This window comes from Trachypithecus francoisi, unplaced genomic scaffold, assembly GCF_009764315.1.
Source record: "Trachypithecus francoisi isolate TF-2019V2 unplaced genomic scaffold, Tfra_2.0 Lachesis_group3, whole genome shotgun sequence".
Taxonomy (NCBI): Eukaryota; Metazoa; Chordata; class Mammalia; order Primates; family Cercopithecidae; genus Trachypithecus; species Trachypithecus francoisi.
In genome coordinates this window covers 46,980,291-46,996,020 of record NW_022681468.1, presented here as the reverse complement: position 1 = coordinate 46,996,020, position 15,730 = coordinate 46,980,291, and the positions used below count along the sequence as shown (strand labels likewise).

At 40.1% G+C, this 15,730-nt stretch overlaps 1 protein-coding gene across 2 annotated transcripts in view; it reads left to right on the top strand.

The window, feature by feature from the left end:
* Nucleotides 1–10,249, top strand: part of ACTR10 (actin related protein 10) — a 35,767-nt gene extending 25,518 nt beyond the window's left edge. For both annotated transcript variants that reach the window (XM_033187907.1, XM_033187908.1), the window contains 3 exons: nt 5,494–5,575; nt 7,207–7,408; nt 9,818–10,249. In XM_033187907.1, the coding sequence (XP_033043798.1) occupies nt 5,494–5,575; nt 7,207–7,408; nt 9,818–9,999 (466 nt within the window). In that variant the 3' untranslated portion in view covers nt 10,000–10,249. The remainder of the gene's footprint in view (nt 1–5,493; nt 5,576–7,206; nt 7,409–9,817) is intronic.
* Nucleotides 10,250–15,730: the final 5,481 nt, after the last annotated feature.

Below are 15,730 nucleotides of genomic sequence, written 5' to 3'. Positions count from 1 at the left end.
TCTTTGAAGTGGGGCAGGAACTATGACACTTTAAAACAGGGGTTAGCAAAATATTTCAGTAAAGGACCAGATAGTAAATAGCTCAGGCTTGGCCAGGCGCAGTGGCTCATGCCTGGAATTCCAGAACTTTGGGAGGCTAAGGTGGGCGGATCACCCGAGGTCGGAAGTTCGAGACCAGCCCGACCAACAAGAAGAAACCTAGTCTCTACTGAAATTACAAAATTAGCTGGCCATGGTAGCACATGCCTGTAATCCCAGCTACTCAGGAGTCTGAGGCAGGAGAATTGCTTGAACTCGGGAGGCAGAGGTTGCGGTGAGCCAAGATCGCACTGTTGCACTCCAGCCTGGGCAACAAGAGCGAAACTCCATCTCAAAAAATAAAATAAAATAAAATAAAATAAATAACTCAAGCTTTATGGGTCAATATGGTCTCTATTGCAACTAGTCAACTCTATAGTTGGAACACAAAATTAGCTATAGATAATATTTAAATGAGTGAGCATGACTGTGTTCCAGTAAAACTTTATTTGCAAAAACAGGTGGTGGCTGGATTTCATTCTCAGGCCATATTTGCTGACTCCTGCTTTAAAACTTTTTGTTAGAAAGAATGCATTTTTCCAAATATACTCAGTCTTTAGGACTTAGTAATTCGCCGTTTATTGATTTGACTATTCTGTCTGATGATCCAATATAAGTTGTTGTTAAGGACTGACATGATCATATTAGTAACAATATAACATTTGTTTATAACGCAACTTTATACAATTTATATTGTAAAAGTTTCCTTGTAAAATATAAGGTCAGAAGACTCACAGAAAATTATTATTATGTAACATATTGAACGTCCTATTAGGCTTTGAGTTAATGTAGAGCTTGAAGTATTGAAAGAATGAACATAAATATATGGAAGTTAAAGACGGTAGGACAGGGTAGCGAAAGAGTGAGAATGTAGTACTTTTTGCTAGCTATTTTTATATCATTGTAATCTCCTATTTAAGTTATGTTTATTAAATTACTTTTTAAAATTTTCTCCTGATTGTTTATTGGATCTCAGTCTAAAGAAGAAGGTAACTATTTAAAGAAATACAGAGACCAGGCATGGTAGTTCACACTTGGTTTTTTTTTTTTTTCTTGAGACAGAGTTTTTGCTCTTTTCGCCCAGGCTGGAGTGCAATGGCACGATCTCAGCTCACTGCAGCCTCCTTCTGGGTTCAAGTGATTCTCCTGCCTCAACTTCCTGAATAGGTAGGATTACAGGCGCCCACCACCATGACCGGCTAATTTTTGTATTTTTAGCGGAGATGAGTTTCACCATGTTGGCCGGGCTGATCTCAAACTCCTGACCTCAGGTGATCCACCCGCCTCCGCCTCCCAAAGTGCTGGGATTATAGGCGTGAGCCACCGTGCCTGGCTGGTAGTTCACACTTGTAACCTCAGCACTTTGGGAGGCGGAGGTGGGAGAATATCTTGAGCCCAAAAATTTAAGACCAGTCTGGGCAACATAGTTTGAGACCCTGTCTCTACAAAAAAAAAAAAAATGTTTTTTAATTAGCCAGGCATGGTGGTACACACCTATAGTCCTAGCTCTTTAGGAAGCTGAGGTGGAAGGATCACTTGAGCCCAGGAGTTTGAGGTTACAGTGATCTATGATTGTACCACTGTACTTCAGCCTCGGTAACAGAGTAAGACCCCCGGATCTGGCCACTGCACTCCAGCCTGGGTGACAGAGCGAGACTCCGTCTCAAAAAAAAAATTTTTTTTTGTAGAGATGGAGTCTCACTTTGTTGCCCAGTTGGTTTTGAACTTCACTCAAGCAGTCCTCCCGCCTTGCCCTCCCAAAGTGTTGGGATTACAGGCATGAGCCACCGCCCCCAGCTCCCCATCTCTATTTTCTTAAAAAAAAAAAGGAAATTCAATCAACATGGAATCATTGGTTCCAAAAAAATAGGAAAATGCATTGCAAATGAAGGAAGCCAGTATGTCTCACATTCCAAACTCAATTATTTATGTTTACTAATGTGTTTTTTGTGTTTTGTTTGTGTGTGTGTGTGTGTGTGTGTGTGTGTTTGAGGTGGAGTTTCGCTCTTGTTGCCCAGGCTGGAGTGCAATGGTGCGATCTTAGTTCACCACAACCTCTGCCTCCCGGGTTCAAGCAATTCTCCTGCCTCAGCCTCCCGAGTAGCTGGGATTACAGGCATGCATACCACACCCAGCTAAGTTTTGTATTTTTAGTAGAGACGAGATTTCTCCATGTTAGTCAAGCTGGTCTCGAACTCCCGACCTCAGGTGATCCGCCTGCCTTGGCCTCCTAAAATGCTGGGATTATAGGTGTGAGCCACCGTGCCCAGCCTAACATGTTGTTTCTGCCAAAAGGTATAGTTCCATTGAAACCTTCTAATTAGACACAATACTGACCAGTAGTTGGTTGGTAAAGCAAAAGAAGGGTTATTTAAAGTAAAGGACCATTGTAAAAAATCATATACTAAACATTTTATTTTAACTTAAAATTTGTGTGTATTTATGTTTTTCCAAGACCTATTCTTTGAGGCTAAGTCTACTTATAGAGTTCTGACTTAAAATTATAATAACCAGTAAATCATAATTTATGATTTCCAGCTTTGTTGTTCTTTTTCTAAGTACAGTAAGAGCTTAAAAGTTACTAGGAATCAGTCTTGGTACAGAATCCATCTAGTTGGCTGGGCATGGTGGCTCATGCCTGTAATTCCAGCATTTTGATAGGCCAAGGCGGGTGGATCACTTAAAGTCAGGAGTTTGACACCAGCCTGGCCAACATGGTGAAACCCCATCTCTACTATTTACAGAATCCATCTAGTTATTTTCTTGTAGACTTTTACAGTTGTCTCACCTATGTTACAAATATTTTTAAAAACTAACTTGTCTTTCCAAAGCTTTCACATTCATGGAAAGAACAACTTGTTTTCTACCTTAATATTTCATTGGTTAAGAAACAATTGTTAAGTTATATAATTTTAATATCAAATCAGCTGACAAAAGATTTGGAAATAGAAGAGTGGATCTTTGTAAGCATGCAGCTTAACTGATGGAAGAAGTCTGCAGGCATAGTGGCAAGGGCCTGACCAGCTATGCCCATTCAGCATACTGTAGGCCTCAGTTAGTATACTTTAGTGGTGAAGTGGAAAGAATTAGCTAGTAGATTGAGTCTCATGAAGAGGATTTTATGTTTTGAAAAGAATTTTTAAACGCTTTAAAATAGTTATGCATAATATCCCGATTTTATAAAAAGAGTTTATACCTGTATGTGCATAGTTAATTTTGTATTGTATTGGTTAGGATTTGGTTTGGCCACAGTTATACAAACCTGAAAATAGTGTCTTCAACAAGTTAGAAGTTTATCTCTCATTTAAAAGAAGTTCAAAGCTGGGCGCAGTGGCTCACACCTGTAATCCTAGCACCTTGGGATGCCAGTGCTGTTGGATTGCTTGAGCCTGGGATGCAGAGGTTGTGGTGAGCCGAGATTGTGCCATTGCACTCCAGCTTGGGCAACAGGGCAAGACCCTATCTCAAAAAATGTGAAATTAAAAGAAAAGAAGTTCAGAGGTAGATCATCCAGGGATGATATTATCGTCTCATATTAGAGACCCAAACATCTTTCCATCTTTCATCTCCGGGATATAGCCCTTGTCCTTGAGGTCCAGGATGGCTGCTGGAGTTGTAGCTATCATGTTTTTGTTTCAAGCAAGTAGTCCTAAGAAGGAAAAGAAGAAAGTGCTTAACTCTTAATTAAAAGTCCAACATAGGCCGGGCACGGTGGCTCATGCCTATAATCCCAACACTTTGGGGAGGCTGAGGCAGGCAGGTCGCTTGAGGCCAGGAGTTTGAGACCAACCTGGCCAACATGGCGAAACCGTACCTCTACTGAAAATATACAAAAAATTAGCTGGGCGTGGTGGCACAGGCCTGTAATCCCAGCTACTTGGGAGGCTGAGACATGAGAATCACTTGAATCTGGGAGGCTGATGCGAGATCACACCATTGCACAGAGCGAGACTCTGTCTCAAAAGGGAAAAAAAAAGTCCGACATATTACTTCTGCCTCCATCTCCTTGTCTGGTACTTAACTACATCTAGTTGCAAGAAAGATTTTTTTTTTTTTTAAGAGACGTCTCACTATGTTGCTCAGGCTGGTCTTGAACTCCTGGCCTCAAGCCATTCCCCTGCACTGCCTCAGCCTCCTGAAATGCTGGGATTATAGGCATGAGCCATTGCATGTGGCCAGAGGCTGGTAAATACAGTGTTTTAACTAGTGGGACGGGTTGGAGGCACAATATATCCAGCCTAAAAATTGAGTTTTATCTTTTTTTATTTTCAAGTCCTACAGATTAACAGGCGGTAGTAAAAGATAATACAGAGAGGTCCCATATACCCTCTCAGTTTCTCCCAATGGTTAAACATCTTATATGACTATAATATGATATCAAAACTAGTAAATTGGCATTGGCATAAAGTATATGTCAGTTCTGTGTTATTTTATCATATATAGATTTCTACAGTCACTACAACAATGGCGATACAGAACTGTTGCCAGACAGAAAGAAAAATACTGCTTGATCTCACTTGTATATGTGAAATCTAAAAAAAAAAGTGAAACATCTAGAAACAGACAGTAAAACAGTGGTTGTTAGGAGTTGAGAGGGGAAGGAAATGAGGAGAGGGTCAAAGGACACAAACTTGTAGTTATGAGTGATGAATAAGCCTAGAGATCTAATGTACAGCATGAGGACATGAGTTAGTAATACTGTATTCTATACTGAAATTTTGCTAATAGATTTTGGGTGCTCTTACTACTTATGGAAGGTGATGGATAGGTTAGTTTGCTTGAATGTAGTAATTATTTCACTGTGTGTGTGTGTGTGTGTGTGTGTGTGTGTGTATATATATCAAAATATGTTGTATACCTTAAATATAATATATATAATTTTTTTAAAGATATAGAACTCTTTCATCACCACAAAGATCTTCCTCATGCTACCAAAAAGTAATAGAGTTATTTTAATTTGAGAATAAACTGGAAAATGGATATTTTACTAAGCAACTGGTGATCCTTGTATTATTTTAAAAAAGAAATGGGGGGGATGGTTGCTTATAAATCTCTTGTATCACCAGCTAATCTGCTTGTTGAATCTTACTATTATAGAATACTGTTTCTTTTCTCTTCTTAGGTTTGGGGAGTTATAATTGGACATAAAATAAATGTAAATGTATACATAATAATAGTAACAGCTAATAATTTAGGCAGACCCTGTTCTATTAACTCATTGCATCTTCACCTCAACCCCTGAGGCAGGCATTGTTATCCTCTCCATTTACAAATGAGAACAACTTGTATTTTAATAATTATTCTTTGTTAATGTAGTATTGGTACTCAAAAATACTATGTAAATGGAAATCATGGTCTATTCTGTGTAATAATATGTGACACCAACAGAAAGCTCTCTTTTTCAAATCCCATTAGAGATTCAGTTGTGGAAATTCTTTTTGAACAAGATAATGAAGAGAAATCAGTTGCCACTTTAATATTGGATTCCCTTATACAGGTATTTTATCTTGTCAAAAAAATTCCCTTTATTATCACAGTCCTTTAAAGAAAAATTTTAAATGTTATTTTAGGCAACTAGCGATCCTTGTCACATATTATTTTTAATATGTGTCAACAACTAATCTGCTTATTGAATTTTATTAATTTTTACAGAATGCAGTCCTTTTTTAAAACTTTTTAAACTTTTATTTTAAACTTTTATAGTTCATGAGTTTTACTTTGGTACTGAGAAATGGCATCTACAGCATTCCAAACCCCAGGATAATGAGTGCCATGGACATATGCTTATTTATTTATTTATTTATTTATTTATTTTGAGACAGTCTTGCTCTGTCACCCAGGCTGGAGTGCAGTGGCATGATCTCGGCCCACTGCAACTTCTGCCTCCTGGATTCAAGTGATTCTCCTGCCTCAGCCTCCCAACTAACTGGGATTACAGGTACCCACCACTATGCCTGGCTAATTTTTGCATTTTTAGTAGATACAGGGTTTCACCATGTTGGCCAGGCTGGTCTCGAACTCCTGACCTTGTGATCCACCCACCTCTGCCTCCCAAAGTGCTGGGATTACAGGCGTGAGCCACCGTACCCGACCTTTTTTTTTTTTTTTGACAGAGTTTTGCTCTTGTTGCCCAAGCTGGAGTGCAATGGTGTGATCTTGGCTCACTGCAACCTCTGCCTCCTGGGTTCAAGCGATTCTCTTGCCTCAGCCTCCCAAGTAGCTGGGATTACAGGCATGTGCTACCATGCCTGGCTAATTTTGTGTTTTGGGGTAGAGATGGGGTTTCTCCATTTTGGTCAGGCTGGTCTTGAACTCCTGACCTCAGATGATCCACCTGTCTCAGCCTCCCAAAGGGCTTGGATTACAGGCATGAGCCACCGTGCCCAGCGACGTGCATTCTTTTAAGAGCCAGGACCAGATTTTTATTTAGTACCTAGTGTGGTTTATGGTTCCTTCCAATTCAGGGTTGTATCGTATTCAATTTTAAATTCCACAGGACATATGGTAATGATATGTCTCTTTTTTTTAATGACTATATAATTATAGGACTGCGCATGAAATACCATTGCCTTGGAAGGTATGTTTGCCTCTAGGGCTCCATTCATTGAAGGACCTTATCATTGCTAACTCTTAAAGAGAACTGATGTAGAACCACAATTTTTCTAGGAGTGTTATCTTCCCACTTAACAACTGGCACTTGAATACACCTTAGAAAAATGAAATTTCCACATACTTCCCTTACCCCAAAAAAGAGAAGTTATTTCTTCTCATGCTCTTTGCCCTACTTAATCATTGCTACCCTGACAGTGAGAACACTCACATATTACTGCTGTATACCCTATGGAATGTAAAATTCTATGCTATTAGACTTTAAAATATTTTAAAATCTTTAAAGTTTATGTATATATTTGGCAGTATTTTTATGATGGTTATACTTGCTTTGCTACATGAAAGAAACCTTGCCGTGGCCCTTTTTGTGATACAAATGATCACCTGTTTAATCTGTAGTATTATAATAATAATATATAATAATAGTGTATATAATATGTATATTTTCTTAAGTTCAGTCAAGCATTATTTGTACAGTTCAGAATAAGTCCTTCTTTTTTTCTTTCTTTTTAATAACAGTGTCCAATAGACACCAGGAAGCAACTAGCAGAGAATTTGGTAGTCATAGGTGGCACTTCTATGTTGCCAGGATTTCTCCACAGATTGCTTGCAGAAATAAGGTATTTGGTAGAAAAACCAAAATATAAAAAAGTCCTTGGCACTAAGACGTTTCGAATTCATACTCCACCTGCAAAAGCTAATTGTGTGGCCTGGTTGGGAGGTAAGAATTTCACTTTTAAAATATAGTGATTATATAGTATTTGGTCTCTGAATGACACTATTAATGGATATATTAGAATAAATCATTCAGGGTTCAGAATTGCCCACTTGATAAATACAACTAACATTGACTTTTTCTTTCTTTTTTTTTTTTTTTTGAGACGGAGTCTCACTCTGTCACCAGGTTGGAGTACAGTGCAGTGGTGCGATCTGGGCTCACTGCAAGCTCTGCCTCCTAGGTTCAAGCAATTCTCCTGCTTCAGCCTCCCGCATATCTAGGACTACAGGCACGCACCACCATGCCCAGCTACTTTTTGTATTTTTGGTAGAGACGGGGTTTCACCATGTTGGCCAGGATGGTCTTGATCTCTTGACCTCATGATCCACCCACCTCGGCCTCCCAAAGTGCTGGGATTACAGGCATGAGCCACCACGCCCAGCTGACTTTTTCTTAAATTATATTAATTGTCAGAATTTTATATCTATTTCTCTTGGCATTTGCACTGTGATATTAACTTCCTCATTTAGTTAAAGTCATCCCTCAAAATAGTGAAAGCTATGAATTTATTCCAGTGATGGATGCTACCTTTTTTTTTTTTTTTTGAGACAGAGTTTCATCCTTGTTGCCCGTCCAGCTGGAGTGCAATAACGCAATCTCAGCTCACTGCAACGTCCGCCTCCAAGGCTCAAGCAATCCTCCTGCCTCCGCCTCCCTAGTAGCTGGGATTATAGGCACCTGCCACTACGCCCGGCTAATTTTTTTGTATCTTTAGTAGAGACTGGGTTTCTCCATGTTGGTCAGGCTGGTCTCAAACTTGTGACCTCAGGTGATCCGCCCGCCTCAGCCTCCCAAAGTGCTGGGATTACATGTGTGAGCCACAGTGCCCGGCTTACCATTTCTTAAAATGTTTATTTTAATGTCTTGCAAATTTAGTGAGCCACATATGAAAATTGGTCTCTTTATTTTATAACTGTATTTGTGACCGAGTTCATTAAATGTTTTAAGTAATGATGGTTTCACCGAAATAAGCAAATAACCTAATAAGTACAGTTGACCCTTGAACAACATGGGTTCGAATTATGTGGGTCCATTGATATGCTGGTTTTAGGAAATATGTTGGAAAAATTTTTGAAGATTTGCAGCAATTTGAAAAAACAGACAAACCACGTAGCCTAGAAATATCAAAAAAATTAAGAAAAAGATATGTCATGAATGTATAAAAAATATATGTGTAGATACTGGTCTGTTTATGTGTTAATTGACTATTCATGTTATTGGTAAGACTTCTCAGTCAACAGTAGACTATTGGTAGTTCAGTTTTGGGGGAGGCAAAAATTATACATGGATTTTTCAGCTGCTTGCGGGTCCACACCCCTAATCCCTGCATTGTTCAAAGGTCAGCTGTAACTACTTTGAAGGGAGAAACAATAATGAATATGTACATTTATATACGTTCTGATATGTGTTTTATGATGCAGAGCTAGAAGGTATCAGGATTGTACATTCAGAGAGAAAAACAAAGTAGTGTGACATTTTAAAATGAATGTTACATTATTTCTTGTAAAATAGGATTTGGTAAAAATGTAGTTTTGATCTAGGACAAATTGAGTTAGTAATGGAATTGTTTTTATTTATTTATTATTTTTTTTTTTTTTCTGAGACGGAGTCTCGCTCTGTCACCCAGGCTGGAGTGCTGTGGCCGGATCTCAGCTCACTGCAAGCTCCGCCTCCCGGGTTCACGCCATTCTCCTGTCTCAGCCTCCCGGGTAGCTGGGACTACAGGCGCCGCCACCTCGCCCGGCTAGTTTTTTGTAATTTTTAGTAGAGACGGGGTTTCACTGTGTTAGCCAGGGTGGTCTCGAACTCCTGACCTCGTGATCTACCCGTCTCGGCCTCCCAAAGTGCTGGGATTACAGGCTTGAGCCACCGCGCCTGGCCGGAATTGTTTTTAAAAGACTGCCTTGTGGGTCTTAATAAGGTCTTCAGTATAGAATGTTAGGACATTATGATGATGTTTATTGGGTTTTGCAGTACCATTTTATTTATTGATAGGTAACCTTAGTTGTGAGAGAGAAAACTCAGAATCTTATTGATTGTATTTACACAAAGTTGAAAATACCTTCCACTCCACTCTAACTTGCTTTTAAATGCAATAATACTTGTTATCATGTTCACTCTTAACCTGCTAAAGGGCATTTCAATTACTTTAACACGGAGTTATGGCTTACTCTATTTATTCAAAATATAAAATAAAGAATAGCTTGACTGGAATTACTTTGAAGATTGTGGCAATGCATTGCTGAATTTTACCAATCCACTTTTGTCATATAGTGAAGTAGATGTATATGTACATAAAGTTTTCTAGTAAATGTTTTCATCTTAGCTATAAAAAATATTTTTGTCACACAGGGGCTATTTTTGGAGCATTACAAGATATACTTGGGAGCCGTTCTGTTTCAAAGGAATATTATAATCAGACGGGCCGTATACCCGATTGGTGTTCTCTCAATAACCCACCTTTGGAAATGATGTTTGATGTTGGGAAAACTCAACCACCTCTGATGAAGAGAGCGTTTTCCACTGAGAAATAGAAGTTTGATTAAAAATCAGCCTTGCTTCATATTAAATATTTAACCAATTATAAGCAAATTGTACAAAGTATGTGGGATGTTTTGTTACAGAGGAGTATAGTGGAAGTGAAAGCATTCTGTGTTTACTCTTTGCATTAATATATAATTCTTTTGACTTTGTTTCTCTTGTGTACTGGTAACATGGTAGCTGGTGCTTACTGAAATCTGTTGTGTTAGTATCAATAAAGTATAGTAAAGCAGTTTGATTTTGGAAGTTTGTTATGTGGCTTTTTTTTTTTTTTTTTTGAGACAGAGTCTCCTCTGTTGCCCAGGCTGGAGTGCAGTGGTGCTCTGCTCACTGCAAGCTCCGCCTCCCAGGTTCACGCCATTCTCCTGCCTCAGCCTTCTGAGTATCTGGATTACAGGCACCGGATTACAGGCGCCCGCCACCATGCCCAGCTAATTTTTTGTATATTTAGTAGAGACGGGGTTTCACCATGTTAGCCAGGATGGTCTTGATCTCCTGAGCTCGTGATCCACCCCTCGGCCTCCCAAAGTGCTGGGATTACAGGCGTGAGCCACCGTACCCAGCCTATGTGGCTTGTTTTTCAAAAAGAAGAGTATTTCTCCACAGTTCACATAACCTGTTCTGGGCTCATTAATTTTATTTCCAGCAGTTACTCCATTTAAAGCATAAATAGTGTTAACCATTACCAGTTATTTCAAGTACTAACATGGGTCCATTTAAAAAATTATTTATTTTGGTGCTTGGGTGTCCATATTATAATAATGTTGTTTTTCCAGAAATATATTTGATCTTTGGACTGAGAATGTTTGGTAACATAGTCAAGCATTTGTTAAAGTGTGGAAATGTTCACTTTTTAACTTCACCATTTTTTTTATGAGCAATTCTACATTTCTAAGAAAAAAGATACTTCATTTTTATATAAGGTTACAACTGCTTTGTAAAAATGTATTCACAATGCCATTAATCTTTGTGTTTGTGCTTTATATCTTCTCAGGGCAGAGGTTCTTTGAAATATGTACTCAGTCATTTAACTTTTTATTTTATTTTTTCCTTTGTTTTTAATGAACTACCTCTTGTTGAAATTTTGTTGGCTTCATTCTTTTGGGGTACCTGTCTCCTCTAGTCCTACCACTCTTCCATAGCACTCTTTCCCTAAGCACAGTACCCATAATTGGAGCACTTCTAACTTTTACCTTGTAATCGTTTCAATAGAGGTTTTATCTTCTTTTCTGGAATATAAGCTCCATTAGAACGAGGCTTGTCTATTTCTTAACTTTGAACCCTCCGAGGAGGATTGCCAGGAATAGATACACTATTAATTGCCAATTGGATGGATTTACTGTTTTGTTAACATTATCTCTTTTTTTCAGTAAACATGAACTTTACATTTATATTGACCTCATCTTTTGAATTTAGATAATTTATGAGAAGTTGTCATCATTGAATAATATCAAAAACAGGATCTGTGACTGAAATAGAGCTTTAAAACTAGCTATAAAGTAGCAGACAACTAGTGGCTGAAGTTAAGGAATGTAGCCCTCTGTTATGGGTTGAATTATGCCCCTCAAAAAGATAGGTTGAAGTCCCAACCCCTGTACCTTGTGAACGTGACCTTATTTGGAAATAAGAGTTGCAGATGTAGTCAAATTAAGATGTGATCATTAGGGTGATGCCCTGATCCAGTAGGACTGGTGTCTTTGTAAGAAGAGGAAGCCAGTTGTGGTGGCCCATCCCTGTAATCCCAGCACTTTGGGAGGCTGAGGCGGGTGGATCAGTTGAGGTCAGGAGTTCGAGACCAGCCTGGCCAACATGGTGAAACCCCATGTCTACCACAAATACAAAAATTAGTCAGATATGGTTGTGCATGCCTGTAATCCCAGCTACTCCGGAGGCGGAGGCAGGAGAATTGCTTGAACCCGGGAGGTGGAGGCTGCAGTGAGCCAAGATCACGCCACTGCACCCCAGCCTGGGTGACAGAGTGAGACCCAGTTTCAAAAAACAAACAAACAAAAAAACCTAAGGAAAGGCATGCCTGACATATTCCAGGATTGATAAGGAGGCCAATTTGGCTCATGTAGAGTGAGGAAGGAGAAGAAAAGCAATAGTAGATGGGAGAGTGGGGGTATATCGTATAAGGATACATCTTACTGAGTTTAACAGTGTACCCTTGGGAGTGTTTTGAGTGGAAAATTGACAAGCTCTGGCTTGTTTAAACCGGATTATTCTGGATGTTGTGTTAATAGAGTTTAAAGAGACAAACTGAAGCAGGAAAATCAGTTAAGAAACCATTGCAGTAATCTCAGTGAGATGATGTTTTGTAAGCCAGGGTGCTAGCAGTAAAGATGAGAACTGCCGGATTCTGGATACATGGAAGGTAGACCAACAGGATTTCCTGATAGATCTTACGTGGATGTTTCAGTTACCTATTGCTATGTAACAAACTTCTAAAAGTTAATGGCTTAAAACAATATGAATTCTATTTGCTTATGGTGTTGTGGGTCAGAATTCAGGCAAGACTCAGGTGAGCAGTTCTGTTCCATGTAGTATGAGCTGGAGATAGCCACCTGGCTGTATTTAATTGGTGTGCTGGGGTGGAAGGTCCAGGACAGCCTTGTTTACAAGTCTTAGTGTCAGTGCTCTCTCCATGCCTTCTCTGTCTTCCACATGCTTCTCTCCATGTGGCTGGCTTAGGCTCCCTCAGCATGGTGGTCTCAGGATACTGATTTATTACTTGGCAGCTTGGATCCAAACCCCATTGTGTGAGTTCTCCTCAAGACACTGTTTGCATCATGCTTTCTGTTGTCCTATTAGCCAAAGTTAGTCACATGGCCAAGCTCACAGTCAATATGGCAGGGGAATATTGAAAGACACTTTCACAATGGGGTTGGAGAGATAGGAATCAATAATGTTTCCAGTATTTTTCATCCATGCATCTAGAAGGATGGTGTTGCCGTTAGTGGGGGAAAAAAGAAAAATTACAGGAGAAACAAGTTTTGGGGCAAAGATAAGAGTTTTTGTACATGTTTAGTGTGAGTTATCTACCACACATCCAAATGGATATAGACGTTTGACATTTAAGAGAGAGATCTGGGCTCTCTTAAAAGTTTTGAATCAGCCGGGCACAGTGGCTCACGCCTGTAATCCCAGCACTTTGGGAGGCCGAGGAGGGCGGATTACCCGAGGTCAGGAGTTTGAGACCAGTCTGACCAATATGGTGAAATCCCGTCTCTACTAAAAATACAAAAATTAGCCGGGTGTGGTGGGGGGTGCCTGTAGTCCCAGCTATTCGAGTGGTTGAGACAGGAGAATTGCTTGAACCCGGGAGGCGGCAGTTGCAGTGAGCCGAGATCATGCCACTGCACTCTACTGCACTCCAGCCTGGGTGACAGAGTGAGACTCCGTCTCAAAAAAAAAAAAGTTGTGAATCATCAGCAAGTATCTGGTATTTAAAACTGAGATCACCAAGTGCATGAATGTGGATAGAGAAGAGGAACAAGGACTCACTCGTCCCTAAGCACTCCCAAGTGAAGAGATAGGAGAGAAAGGAAGTAGCTGGTGAGATAGGGGAGAAAACAAGAGAGCATTAGTGTCCTGGAAGCCAAAGGGGAGATGTGGATCCAGCATGGAGTGATCAAATTTGTAATAAATTTCTGATAGTCCAAGTAAATTAGGCCTTGCAATTAATTTGATTTTGTGGAGATGAATGATGACCTTTTCATGTACAGTTTAGTAGACTAGTGGGGTGTACCGAGAGGGGCAGGAAGTCATGACTAGGGTGGGTTGAGAAGAGCAAGAAGTAGTGCCTGACATCTGAGAACTAATCTAACACAGGTAAGCCTCAATGCTATTACAGATTGATATGACGCTTTCAGCAAACTATGCTTTTCTTCTGTTTTTCACATAACACACACTTCAGACAAGTTGGTTACTGTGCAACTCAAAACACCAAACATCCCTCTTGCTAAAGGAGTGACTGTTACTTTGTTTCACCTTTATCCCTCCTTTAGTCTGCCATCCTTTCAGATTTCAGATCCTAGAATTGCCCTGGTTTTCTGAGAGCACACAATTCAGAACAAGCCCCTACTTACTTAGACCCTCCCCCAAATTACCCAACAAAAGCCAAGATCCTATAATCACCATCTTACTGAATCACCCCACACTTCTCCCTTGTTGCCATGAGTAATAAACTAAACGTATTTGACAACAGGTGTGGGGGTTTTCTGTTTTATTTTATTTTATTTTATTCTTTGGTCTATGGCTGAAAGGCATTGTCAGGGTTAAGAGGTGGTAGGGAGGGGAAAATTGAGCTTAGGCAAAAGGGGATGGGCTTTTGCTACAAAGGGGAACAGAGAAATAGAATGGCAGCCTGTGAGGAAACCAGGTCGAAGTTTTTAAGAGAAATAACAGCATGTTTGTGTGTTGAACGGAAAAATCAAGAAAGGAGAAAAATTGATCCTTTAGTGGAGAGCTGGGGGATGACACGTGGAGGGTACAGGATCCAGTGCTTTAGGTAGGATTGGCTTCAGGTATGAAGGAGCATAAACCGTTCGCCTACGTGTTCTGGTGGGTGAGATCCTGGAATGTGTCTGGCTGTGGTGGTTCGAATGGGCGAGGACGTTCTGATGACTTCACAGTTCTCAGTGCAAAGGAGAGAAGGCGGAAACCATTCCTCCCTCATATATCCAATTGCCTATCCAAATTTTCACATTTCAGTTTTTTTGTACGTTTTCAAAGAGCCTTTACTAGAATCTTAATTTCCTAGTATCCATCCCCAAGAAGAATGGAAGAAAACTTGATGTATGCACTGGTGGTATAAATCTTTTTTTTTTTTTTTTTTTTTTTTTTTTTTGAGACGGAGTCTCGCTCTGTCGCCCAGGCTGGAGTGCAGTGACCGGATCTCAGCTCACTGCAAGCTCCGCCTCCCGGGTTCACGCCATTCTCCTGCCTCAGCCTCCGGAGTAGCTGGGACTACAGGCGCCCGCCACCGCGCCCGGCTAGTTTTTTGTATTTTTTTAGTAGAGACGGGGTTTCACCGTGTTAGCCAGGATGGTCTCGATCTCCTGACCTCGTGATCCGCCCGGTGGTATAAATCTTACTACAGATCAGGGATACACTCCATATTGAGTGGAGGAAAAAGGAGAGAGAGGAGAGAGAGAAGAGAGAGAGAGAGAGAGAGAGAGAGAGAGAGAGAGAGAGAGAGAGAGAGAGAGAGAAGAGAGAGAGAGAGAGAGAGAGAGAGAGAGAGAGAGAGAGAGAGAGAGAGAGAGAGAGAGAGAGAGAGAGAGAGAGAGAGAGAGGAGAGAGGAGAGAGGAGAGATAAATTGGTTCTTTTTCTTCTGAGTCCTCAGGTGCCTCCAAATGTTTTTACATCCGGTCTCTTAAATTTTAGAAAAGTAGCCAAAATGTGGCGCTCATACGTTTGTTAAGATAACAATTAAAACTGCCCTCTACCACCAACTATCCAAGTATGCATAGTAACACAAAAAACTAGTCTTCAACAGTGGGCATTTGGTTTCCTGTGTGTTTTAAAGAGAACACGGGGAGGGGACATGTGATTTCAATTGCACAAGCACAATTTGTGACCTGTTTCGTTTACAAAAGGAGAACTTTTTACTGGAGAATCTGGTTAATACTGAAAGTGTTTAAATTAATTCGGCTTAAGAACTCTGTAGTTCAGGTGCTTTCGAGAAACCATTTAGGTTTCAGAGGAAAAATTTCAAGCCG